General features: G+C 38.9%; 1 protein-coding gene across 1 annotated transcript; it reads right to left on the bottom strand.

Annotated features, from left to right (window-relative positions):
- Nucleotides 1–3,601: 3,601 nt before the first annotated feature.
- On the bottom strand, nt 3,602–8,975 carry LOC308082378 (tumor necrosis factor receptor superfamily member 4). The gene is made up of 7 exons (XM_080424104.1): nt 8,868–8,975; nt 8,427–8,531; nt 8,042–8,170; nt 7,488–7,566; nt 7,117–7,334; nt 6,273–6,383; nt 3,602–6,050 (listed from the first exon to the last, which is right to left on the bottom strand). The coding sequence occupies exons 1-7, from the start codon at nt 8,962–8,964 to the stop codon at nt 5,953–5,955; spliced, it is 837 nt and encodes a 278-aa protein (XP_080280230.1). The 5' UTR covers nt 8,965–8,975; the 3' UTR covers nt 3,602–5,952.
- Between the last annotated feature and the right edge of the window lie 3,643 nt (nt 8,976–12,618).

Here is a 12,618-nt window from a genome sequence, read left to right on the forward strand (position 1 = left end):
CCACTGGGTATTCAACAGGGGGTCCTTGACCCATAGGCGGTCCTTGGAGTCACTGCAGGGGGGCCACCCTTTTTTTCTTTCCAGATACTTTTTTTGTTTTGTTTTAAATGTCTGGAAAGATGCATGAATCCAACATATTATTAGCGAATATAAATTGTAAGAACTACCGCAACCCCCACTGTGTGGAGGACAGTAGCAATTTAGGCAGCAGATAAGTTAAACAATATAGACCCAGCAGTCTAGTAAAAGTGTACATACTTCATATAATTACAAATATGAATGATAATGATTCATAGATAAGCTAAAAAGCCTGTCAACAGTACTGTAGCAAGGTCACACTTTTGAGTGTTACTTGCATAATGTCCTATAATGTAAACCACACTTCACACCCACATTATGTCTAAGAAAGGTTTACATTTCCTTCTACTGCTGCGTGTTTTTAAAAGTGTTGCATAGCGAGTGTTGACAACTTCATTTGCTATTTTCGTGCCTTTTATACTCTGGTTTTAACAAGAAACATGGAGACTGCCATGCTTAACTAAAATGTTTTCAGACTTATCAGGATGAGAAAACAAAGCGACCTAACCTACATTGTATTGAATGAGAACAGGGTGGAGAGCAACTGTGGTTAATGAAGATCAATATGTAAATAAGAGAAGGGCAATTTATCCTATGAAAGCAATGCTTGGCTCCTATGTGTGCACCTGATGGAGGCACTGTATGCTACACAGGTCACAGGTTAAACTGCATGCTACACAGGTCACTGGTTAAACTGCATGCTACACAGGTTACAGGTTAAACTGCATGCTACACAGGTCACAGGTTAAACTGCATGCTACACAGGTTACAGGTTAAACTGCATTCTGTATGACAGAATGGAAAGCATTCTAAAAAATAAGAATGCAGTGGGTACCTGCCCTCCCGGCCCTCCAAGTCCTAAAAAAACGGGAAAATGACGCCCCCCACAAGATCTACATTCTAATATATGTTAATGGTTTTGAGACAAATTAATTTAACTAGACTCCATTTAATAGTAATTAATATTTACCATTTGAGTACATACCTGCATTCCTCCATCCATATGTACTCAAATGTTTTATCATCCTATAATTCTACAAAGCTCTGTGCGTCTGTCTGTGCGTGCGTGCGTGCGTCCCCGAAATCTCTTCTGCCCGATTCTCCTCAGTGGCTGGAGCAATTGATCTGCATTTGCACACAGCCATTGACCATTACCATGTGCACGGAACACAGACGCCCGTTTTTCACTTTCCCCAAATGTCAGCTGTTTATTAGCGGTTTTCTGTAAAATAATGTCGCCATGGTTACGCCCCCCCCGAGCTATGGGTCTGTGCACAGCGCATAACAGGGTGGTCATATCCATTGAAAATGAATGGTAGCATGTATCTTTGTATCTGTCCGTGTGAACGCAGCATTAGTGTGCAGCCTTTTCTTCACTTTTAGAAGTATTTACCAAGGTCAGCAGCACCTCATCAATACTGGTGTGCGGCCTTCTCCTGTTTGTTTGAGTCCATATTTATAACATAATGCAATGAGTTTTATCAGTGACCTATGGAGTGGTGCATATCAGATAAGATACTGTATAGATTTATAGGCTCATTTAAAAGTTGATACGGCATTGACGTGGATTGTTTTATGTAGAGTCCAGAGTACACTAGAGTGATACAGTACAGTACAGCTGAAAAAAAAGAAAAAGAGGATCAACATTTTGTAACTGAAAATTGTTGTTGTTGTAAAGTTGTCTGGCATGTCTACCAAATTCATGCAGTTTTAACATAATTAAGTACTATTTGTTTCAAGTTTCAATTCAATTGTACAATGTGTGGCCCTTCACTCACTTTAGTGAAGTCAGTATGGCCCTCTGGAAATAAATGCTGCCCACCCCTGAGCTAAGAGGTCCTTGGCCCGAAAAACGCTGACTGATCTACATAAAAGCGGAAATACGTCATCCAGGCCTGCAAACCTATCCATATATCCACCACTTTTTTGAGTTCTTGTTTCAACTCAAAACAAAACTTGAGAAGAACGAGCTGAATCAGCCTGACAAACCTCCAAGAACACCCATGGCCTTATCTGAAGCCCATTTTATGAAAAAAGCACAAATTTACAAAAAAATACAAATTTGTAAATACATTTTCAAATGATTGCCGCGTTTAACGACGACAAACTACATCGCTTACAAGGTTCTATAAATTCATTGTGAAAACATTACAGCAATGCATTGATATATATATATATATATATATATATATATATATATATATATATATATATATATATATATATATATATAATGTACCTCTACTTTTACTTGCACTTAAGTATATTTAAAGGAAATTACTTTTGTACTTTTACTCGAGTAACATTTTGATTGAACTACTTTTACTTGTAGTGGAGTAAATGGGAAGATTAGTATCTGTACTTGTATTCAAGTACTGGGGTTGAGTACTTCGTCCACCACTGGTAAAGAGCCTTTGAGATTTTTTTTTAAAGAGAGCAAAACAGTACAATAACAATAAAATAAATAATAACAACCAATAGCCTATAATAACATGTAATTTCTTTATTAGAAATAATAAAGAGGTAAGGACACTATTCTATAATTCATTATCTCTACAGTTGCGTCATTTGAGTCAACACTAACATGAAACACCCCCCAGAAGCCAGTTAATATGTCAGTGTCATGAAAAGGTTTCTGAAACTGTCTCTCTCGGGTATAACACTCATGTGGACAAACCCACCATATTACGTCATCTGGCTACAACTGCTAAGCTAATCCCCCACCTACACTCACACTTCTGCACCAACAAGGCACTATAGTGCATGATGCGTCACTCCCAGAGCCATTGTCATTGGCTTTCTCAGTGGCTCTGGTCACTCACTCCTGCCATGATTAGCCTACAATTGCACTCTCTTGTCAGTTCTACAGTAGTATTTACGGAAAGTAAGTGGGGCTTTTCTTAGCCATATAGCAGCCACTGCAGAATACAGAATTTCCCTCCATAGTGCACGCCGCACGCCACGTACGTATTTCCGTGGTTGTTCAGTCTGAAACACCCACAGCTTAGGTTACATTGGGTTACATTTCGCTTGTGCTGTCACATGTTGTGGTTTAACCTTTAGTTGTAAGTTCCAATACAGCAAAACACTGTAAGGTTAAAACTGGTGACCAAGTTCATTGCTTAAAAATAAGGAAATTCAGGATGCACTGTACATGTGGTTAAAATACATGCTGTTTTGTCAGCAAGTACTTGAATACCTGGCTCAAATCTATACGGAGTAGGATATGTAATGTTATGATTTGTAATGTGACAATGTTTTACCAGAATAAAAAAGTTTTTATTTGTCACTATTCATACTGTACAATACACTATTCTTGTACAGTACAAGAAGCGAAATACAGTTTTGTGCGGTCCACAACATACTGTGTTACAACAACGACAATATAGCAATAAAAAAAGAAAAGAACAGCTAAGACAAGAAAAACAAAGAATATATATATTATATATAATAATACTGAGCAGGCATATATTGGCCTTCAGACCTTCATGCTTCACAATATAAATGAATAAGACATACATAATGACAATAAAACATGTTTTTTTTAATATATATTTTTGGATATAATGCAAAGTATTTACTGAAAATATAAATGTATACAAATATATCCTTCACAATTGTAGCCTACAGTATGTCACATCAGCAAAACACTTGTGCAGCATTGTGGTCATGTCTATGAAGTATGAAACCACAGAAAACAATATTTCTTTGAAGCCACGCTTTGAGTTCCTGGATTACTAACTTGCATTCACACAGTACAAAGTGCCGCAACTTAGTTTGTAAAGTATAGATTCACAGTTTTGAAATCTGCACGTTTGTGGTCTGTATACTATAGCCTACAGTATGTTAGTGGTTTCTTCTATTTCATTGCGTCACTGGAAGTCCCATTAAAGAACGGAATCTTTAGCAGAGCAAATACCGGATACTAGTGTAAGAACTATATTTCTTTGCTGAAGTTGGTTGTTTGTTTTTTTAAAGCATATGAAAAAAATAAAAGGAAAACATTGAAGACTTGTTTTCATAGTTTGTCTGACAGTAAGGATGATTCGTACTGGGGAAAATGTAACACAAGGAATGAAACAATGACATCTTTCACATTTGCAGCAAGTTTCCAAGGCTTGAAATGAGAATGATGAGAGTGAGAAATGAGAGTATCTGTGAGGTATAAATGTGGAGGAAAAAGAGCATGATTTTAGCAAATAAGAAACTTCCACCCTACCTACCCTCGGAAACCATCTATCAACAGCTTTAAGATGAGAAAAACAGTGGAACTTGATCAAATAAAACATAAGAAAAACAGAGGAATGGAAACATTTTACTGGAAAATAAGTTCACTTTCAGAAAAGCACTAGAAAAGCACTCAAATGCTACAACTACACCCACGCCATATGGTCTGTCAGGGTCATTGTACATATATGATCCATGTGCATAGGGCTAAACTTTGACAAAACTTTCAAAAAACGCAGACCTACAAGCTCACCATGCATCGCAATGCAACACGTTGTGAGCTTGTAGATCAGCAATTTCCACTATGTACTGCTTAATAAGTGAAATATATAGTTACTACTGTCACAGACAAAAAAAAGACAGACAGACAGACAGACAAGACAAGACTGACACTTGTTATTGCATCTGCTCTGCCCTGATAGGCACAGCTTTGGCAAAGTGACACAACAAAACCTTCTGTCTTGATACAAAGTTTTACAATGATTGGTAATATGTATGACTCAGTGTTTCTGATGTTATTGGAATATACAATGTCTCAGGGGTTTGTCTCATGCCCATACATCTTCATTACAACGTGTGAAACAAAAGTATCTACATAATGTACATTTCATATCGTTGCTGACGGGTGGTTTAAACTTTACTTAGGCTACGTCACTTTTAAGGAAATTTGTGTTCCAATAGATCCATAGTTATTATTTAGTCAGATCTACTTGCATCTGCAATGCAAGATGTCATGAGCTTGTAGATCGCTATTGTGACTACTTTTGCGCAACACAGTCATATGCCAAAGTATAAAATAGGGCATTAATTTATCATTTAAAAAAAGATGAAATAACGAGGATTCTGACCGACAATATATTGTATATGCATTACGATAATTGGTTGACAATGAGTTTTGTGAATTTATGTTATACATTTAAAGGCAGATTTTCATGGATACCTTTTCCAAAGTATGTAATAATAATCCAATTTGGATAATAAGTAGGATAGGCATACAAAACATATTGTTAAACATCGATGCATTATGCATCAAAGAAGATGACAAGAATAAATTCACATAACTACATTTTAAGTTTAAATTACATTAGATACCTAGAAATGTGTAAGATAGTATATGAACGCCGTTAACATATCATTCACAAAATATTGAATTACAACTGAAGATAATCAAAAGATAATCTGTTTTACCTCATATGAGCTACTGTTTACAAACACTTTTCAGTGTTTCAATGTGTTTTCAGTTTCAATAGATCACAGACCTTGGACGTCACTATGCACAGCTGCCATGTTAGAAAGAAATTGGGCCCTCTTCCTTACTTCCTTCAAAGGTTTTACCAATGATATAACGAAGGCTTTGTTCCATTTCATGTATCACAGTGGTTCTCAAACCTTTTAATTTCAAGGACCCCTCTCAGAGTTACGCACCTTTTAAGCGGCCATTTGGAACCCCCTCAAGGAGCCATGAGGGTCCCTGGACCACAAGTTGAGACCCACTGGTGTAGCAGAGTGTTTCCAGTGAGCCAACATGCACAATATCAGCACCCTGACTCTGTTTAACCAGAATGGAAGGAAGGAAGTAAGAAGAGGCCCAATCTCTCTCCAAAATGGCTGCATAGAGCCCATTGTGTCATTTGACACAGCGCAGTATCACACGTCCAGTTTGATCAGAGTGGAGTCACTGTTGTCATCACTTTCCTTGTCACCACTTTCCTCAACTGGGCTCCGACACAAAGAACCTGGTTTTGCTGAAAATAGACAGTTACAAAGTTAAGACTTTCAGAAATGAGCTCAGCGGTTCTCAAAGTTGGGTCCAGGGACCCCCCCTGTACAGCTCTGTACTCTGAGAGTGTACAAATCACAGTTACGGGGGGTCCCTTGAAACAAAAGGTTTGAGAACCACTGAATTAACTCAAAGAATATGAATGGTGTGTGGTATCACTTCAATTATAATAATGAGTGTTACATACCATTTGCCATTGGCTGCTTGTAGGTTTTCATGCAGGGCTTGATAATCATCTTACAGCTCAATATAGTCACTACCAGCAGTGTGATGAATCCAAAACCAAGAAGCATTAAAGCTGCAGTAAAGAAATAACAGGGAGTTATTAACCATTTAAAGCCTATATACTTCACTGACCAGAGTCCTCTCCATGGGGGTATGGAGCCCCTCCTTTTTTGCATCTACATGATCTCTTGTGCGAAAATAGCTGATCTACAAGCTCACAATGGGACAATGGGACACGTTGTGAGGTTGTAGATTTTTTTTTGCCATTTTTTTGCCCCAGAATGCTATGGTTCATGTGGTTTATGCAGTTCAAGGGCAGTGGTGGAAAAAGTACTCAAATGTTTTACTTGAGTAAAAGTATCAATACTGCAATGTAGAAGTACTCTGTTACAAGTAAAAGTTCGGAATTAAAAATGTACTTGAGTAAAAGTACAACACTATTGGGTCTATATCAAAATAGCCTAGCCTATATCAAATAGCCTAGGTATAAAATAGGGCTAAAGTGGTTAATGTATATGTTTTATAATGTAATCATTTATATCTGCAAAGTAACTAGTAACTAAAGTTTTTTTTAAACTGTAGTGGAGTAAAAGTACAATATTTGCCTCTGAAATGTAGTGGAGTAGAAGTAAAAGTATAGAGACCATTGGAAATACTCCAGTAAAGTAAAAGTACCTCAAAATTTTACTTAAGTACAGTACTTGAGTAAATGTACTTAGTTACTTTACACCACTGTTCAAGGGTCTATTATAAGACCTAGAATAAATGTTTGTATCATGCAGTAGGAGAAAGCTTAGAGCATTTACCAATGTCGGGCATTTGGAGGGTCCCAGCAGGCTTCCCTAGGGGTGTAACAGTGGTCCTATGCTTAGGCACATCTGGACTGTGGGTCTGGGGCGCGCTGCGGGGGGTATCATTTATTGAGGTGGGCTGCGGTGTAATGACTTGAGGTTGTTCACCCTCATCATTACATATGGCATCGGCTGTCTTGTTTCCAGCAAACTTGACACCACTTCTGTTACATCTAGGCCAAAGGAAAATAAGTGAAACGATGTTAACAGGATAACATGTCTTCAGAAATGATGTGTTCAATATGCTAATGCTCTTTTGTATCCAATGTGTACTGTATATTTATAATTATTAATGAATGCAGAGCAGCGAAAGCAATGCGACGTACTCTCTCCATTTAACACAGTATGTGTTCACGTCTTTGGAGAAATATCCATCTTCACATTCATGGCATTCAGGTATCCCTCCTGGAAAACAAATGAATACAAAAATAATGACATACGTAGTATCATAAAGCTGGGAAATATTGCCTTCAGCACGTGTGCACCTTATGTACTGTATGGAACAAATGTCAGGACAGTTTGTCACTGGACTAATTTGTTCCCTTTGATACTAAGATTATTAGCAGATTCAACGAAGAAGCCATATGCACCTGCCTGGCGTACACAATTGTCTTAACGAATGTATTTTAAACGGTTTATATACTGTATTCTTTCTGTATTATGAATTGTGTGTCTCTCTGTGTGTACGTCTTGTCGGTAAAATCCTATTGCTGTAAATGTTCCTTCTGTAAGGGTACCATTGAAAAAAGAAACCTTGGTCTCAATGGATTTCCCTGAAATAAGAAATTAAGTGATTAAGTAAGTCACCTTTATTTCCCTAAAATTCATTTAAACAAATCTCATTGATATCTTAATCAAAGGGTGTGATCCATATCTGTACCTGTTGTTTTCAGTCCAGAGCCAGGGTCACATTTGCAGACAGTAGAATCAGGGAACCTGGGACTGTATCCTGAATGACACCGGCATTTTGTATCTTCTGTTGGCGAGCAGCGTGATACAACTTCACTCCCTGAGTAGAGAAACAAAACATACGTTTTAAATTTGAGCTGCTTAGATAGAATAGCAAAACATTATCATATTATGATTTCAATATTTGTGAAACTGAAAGTATAACTTAAATGGTAATTTAATCGCTGTTTAATAGTTCATACCTACATAGCTAGAAGTACAATTTATTATTATTATATTCCGTAATTCATAATAATAATGTAATGTCAAGTAATAGTCATATTGAAATAAACAATGTTTGATGCTATAAAACCTACCCATTTGGCACGTTGTGCAACGTTTGCATTGTTGCGATTCATTGTCTCCAGGATGGAACTGGTCAGCAAGACAGTCTTCACATCTTCCTCCATTTACCCTCTTACCTTGAATTTATTAACAGTGTCAATGGAAACATGTTACTTTAATCTTATCTTATCTTTATGTCTCACAGGGAAAGCATCAATGTTAGAAGAACAAGACTTTTAACCACATGAACCCCTAGCATCAATCTTCTGGGCATGCCATAAAAATAAGTGAACATTCTGTGAAAATAGTGAACATTCAAATTTCTGTGAAAATATAGGTGAATATTCTGCAAAAAAATACAGATCTACAAGTTCACAACATGTTGCAATGTGACACACTGTAAGCTTGTAGATATGGTTAACTAGTCTAGTTTTAACAATATACAATATATGAGAAATAAACAAATTCTTTACCTGCAGGGCATTTGACGGCTTCCAAAACATCTATAAGTTGAAAAAAGTAGAAAATGCACACGAAGGCGCAGGGTAAACCACGTTTGAACAGAAGCATAGTGTGGTTTGTATGAAGTGTCAGGTGCAAGTGGGAAATCCTGTCAAGAAACCAAAGTGTGAAGAGAAGTGTGACGTGTGATTCAAGATATTTAAATCGTATGTGCATATGCTAGCTTTATCTGAGTCATCACTTCAAACCTTTATTCTCAACTTTGTTCCCACACCGCGATGATGACGATTTAACTCCTTCACTGCTCCCACTACAATCAAGTTGTTGTCTCCAGCATTTACTTTAAAATCTTAAAAATCAACCCCAGACGTGAGTGAAATTCCTCTTTAAAGCACAATGTTAACTAGAAAAAGTGCTCCTCGGAGCACAGGTCTCCGCCAGGTCAGGTAGGTTATTGTGGGCCAGCAATGTTCGGAATTCCCCAATCAGGATGGCAAAGGAAAAATCTGACAGATCTGTCTTGATCACATGAGTATAGAGACAATGTGTACCAATTTGTGTGATGTTTGGACAAAATCTGTAGGAGCAATATAAAAAAATGTGTTTTGCAAAAAACGGCCTCCTGGTGGCGCTATAATAGGGCAATGTGAAGGGTGGTATGTTTTCCTCGGCCTAGTGGGAATGTGCGTGCAAAGTTTCACGGCAATCGGACGCTGCGTTTATGATTTGAGGCATTTAGTTCAAAACAAGCCACTCCTGCAAACTTTACATGTCAATCTTAGCCAATCAGGATGGATTATGAAAAATTGCGTGTAGGTCACATGACTAAAGAGATAATGTGTACCGATTTGCGTGATGTTTGGACAAAATATGTAGGAGTAATATCAAGAAATATGTTTTGCAAAAATCGGCCTCCTGGTGGCGCTACAAAAAGCCGACGTGAAAAATGCAGAGCAAAGGTTTTTCCTTGGCCTCTAGGAAGTGTGCGTGCAAAGTTTCACGCCGATCGGTCCAGTTATAGGTAAAAACACGAATCGGCCTGTTATAGTGTCACCATGAGGCAGATTTGAAAAAAATTGTGTGGCACTTCTTCCTCGGCCTACTGACAATGTGCGTGCAAAGTTTCACGGAAATCGAACGCTGTGTCCATGATTTGAGGCATTTTGTTCAAAACAGACTACTCCTGCAAACTCTGTTTGGTTTAATGACTATAGAGATACTATGTAATTTGCGTGATGTTTCGACAAAATCTGTGGGAGTAATATAAAAAAATAGGCTTGGTGGCACTATAACAGGCCGATCTGAAGAATTCGGGGCAGAGGTTCTGCTCTGGCATCCAGGGAGTGTGTGTGCACAGTTTTCACAGTTTTGCTGCGATCGGGCCAATTAGTTTAGCTGTCCACAGACAGACGGACACACACACGCGCGCAGGACGGACGGACGGACGGACGGACGGACGGAGTGCAAAGAATAGTCTTTGCCATGCCTTCGGCCTGGCGAAGACAATCAAAGTCCCACTCTGCAAACCAAATGGCAGGAAAGCAGCAGGGCCAGAGAATGTGTTTGCATTCACTTTAAGTATACTGCAACAACCAACTTGCCTCTGTTTTACTGAATTTTCTAACTGGTCTCTGAGGCTATACAAAGTCTCTACATGTTTTAAATCTGCTGTTGTCATATATAGAGCATACTGAGTTTCTGTGCCTTCACAATATCTTGTAGCATCTGGAGACCCCTGCCAGTGCCACACTGTATGTAAGGGTTGTGTTTATTGACTTCAGTTCAGCGTATAAACCATCATGCCCCTTAACTATATGATAAACCTGCAGGTGCTGGGAATGAATCTGTTTCTATGCAAATAGTTTTTTAGAGTTTCTGTCAGATGTGAAGCAGGTGGTTAAGTAATATGATGTTCTCGAGGTCTATGACTCTCAACACTGCGGCCTGTGTTCTGTCATTTCTGCACAACTCATCATTCATTACAGTAACATACCAATGAGTGTGTATCCCATTCTGAATATGTGCAGATTTTTAAATACCTAGATGACACAATAGTGGTAACAGAGGTATGATAAGGAAAGATGATGAATCAGCCCATAGGGGCCAGGGGGTGAGGTGGGGCCCTAGTAGGGCACACAACCTGGTTTGAAATACTGCTAGGACAAAACAAATTGACTTCCAGAGGGAAGAGGCAGTTATCCTCCCATTTCACCTATCGGCGAAAATAGCAGATCGACAAGTTCACTACACGAAGTAAAGTATGGGTTCAACCCATTGAAGGAGTAGTTCACCCAAAATAATTTACACACCCCATGAAGCCGTAAATTCATGGAGATTCTTTTGTTTTTGTCGCATTCCTAAGCCAATAATTCGATGACCGGGTCATCAGTCAGGAGGACACTCAGTAGGAGACTCTGCCGGTCATCAGATTATTGGCTTCGGAATGATACAAAAACAAAGACATCTCCATGAATTCAAGGCTTCTCGGGGTGTGTAATTGATAGAAAATAAGTAATATTTTGGGTTTAGTACTCCTTTAAGACCTGAGGCCGATTCTACAAATGCCCTCTAAACCAGTAGTTCTTTCAAGATTTTACAAACACTTGTAGATCTGCTGTTTTTGAATGGCCAACGCTAAAATCTAAAATGACACAGATGCTTTCCCGGGTTTTAATGGGTTAAGTGGTTAGCCTACGCTTCAAAGTGGGCGATCAGCACCAGCTCACATTCACAAGGCCCACCAGATGCTTTACTTCTTGACTGGGGAGGTGATGCTGCACTTTTACAGAGCTACTGAGGAGTGTGTCCTCGTCTTCTGTGTGGTATGGAGACACAACCTATAGCCTGCATGGATACCAGACGGATCTGCTCAAAATCATTGCAGTGAGATCATCTTGGCCCTTACATTACATGTTGACGAACAATGGTGATGGTGGATTTACGCACGCACGCACGCACGCACGCACGCACGCACGCACGCACGCACGCACGCACGCACGCACGCACGCACGCACGCACGCACGCACACACACACACATTTGAATAATGGTCTTTGCGTCATACCCTTTCACAGAACACACTTCACACTCAGTTGAGCTTTGGCTATCATTCATATCATTATTAATTTGACAAATAATTCCATTGTTCCCTTACAATTCTGACAAATCATTCTTTAGCAGCATTTTAAAGCACCATCTTTCAGCCAAGAAGTAGCCTCGATCTCCAGGCTTTTATTGTTTAGTTTTGCTAAAAAATAAAAGCCTGGCCCAGCGAGTCGGTGTACTCGGTATGAGGAAGTGTTTCATTTCCCAACCAACCAGAGTGCAGTGGGCGTCGCTCGTAATGTTGTGTTAACGGGGCGGGGGTTGACGGACAGATCGGTGAACCAATGGGGATCAGGCGCAATCTCTCGCCGGCTCATACACCCGCCCCTCTATACACGAAATCAGGAGCGTTGGGGCAGTCTAGCCAAGAAGCTCTGTTAGAGATTTTTCACCATTAGAATTACTTTTTTCTATTTTAAGCTAATTATAAGTTACATGAAGTTAATGTATGGGGAGTAGTTTATATTAGTAATGTTGGGTTCCATACATTTATGGCTATAATTAATGTTTTTGCCTCTCATCGAGAAAACAAAGGAAAGATATGTGACGTCTGTGGTGGAAATATGCAGATTTCATTGTTTTGCCATGAGAGAAGATCAGATAATAACCACATGAGAGGTGGAAACGCCATATTAAAATTTGCAAAGTACAACCACGC

Source organism: Gymnoscopelus braueri, assembly GCF_963280865.1.
Source record: "Gymnoscopelus braueri genome assembly, chromosome: 3".
Classification (NCBI taxonomy): domain Eukaryota; kingdom Metazoa; phylum Chordata; class Actinopteri; order Myctophiformes; family Myctophidae; genus Gymnoscopelus; species Gymnoscopelus braueri.

Excerpts from the sequence above, each read along its gene's own strand:
- LOC308082378 (XM_080424104.1), bottom strand. The coding sequence starts at position 8,964 with ATGCTTCTGTTCAAACGTGGTTTACCCTGCGCCTTCGTGTGCATTTTC. Across the intron at positions 8,171-8,426 it reads TTGCACAACGTGCCAAATGG|GGAGTGAAGTTGTATCACGC; the intron begins GTAGGTTTTATA and ends TTCTCTACTCAG. Across the intron at positions 6,384-7,116 it reads CCTCCAAATGCCCGACATTG|CTTTAATGCTTCTTGGTTTT; the intron begins GTAAATGCTCTA and ends TCTTTACTGCAG.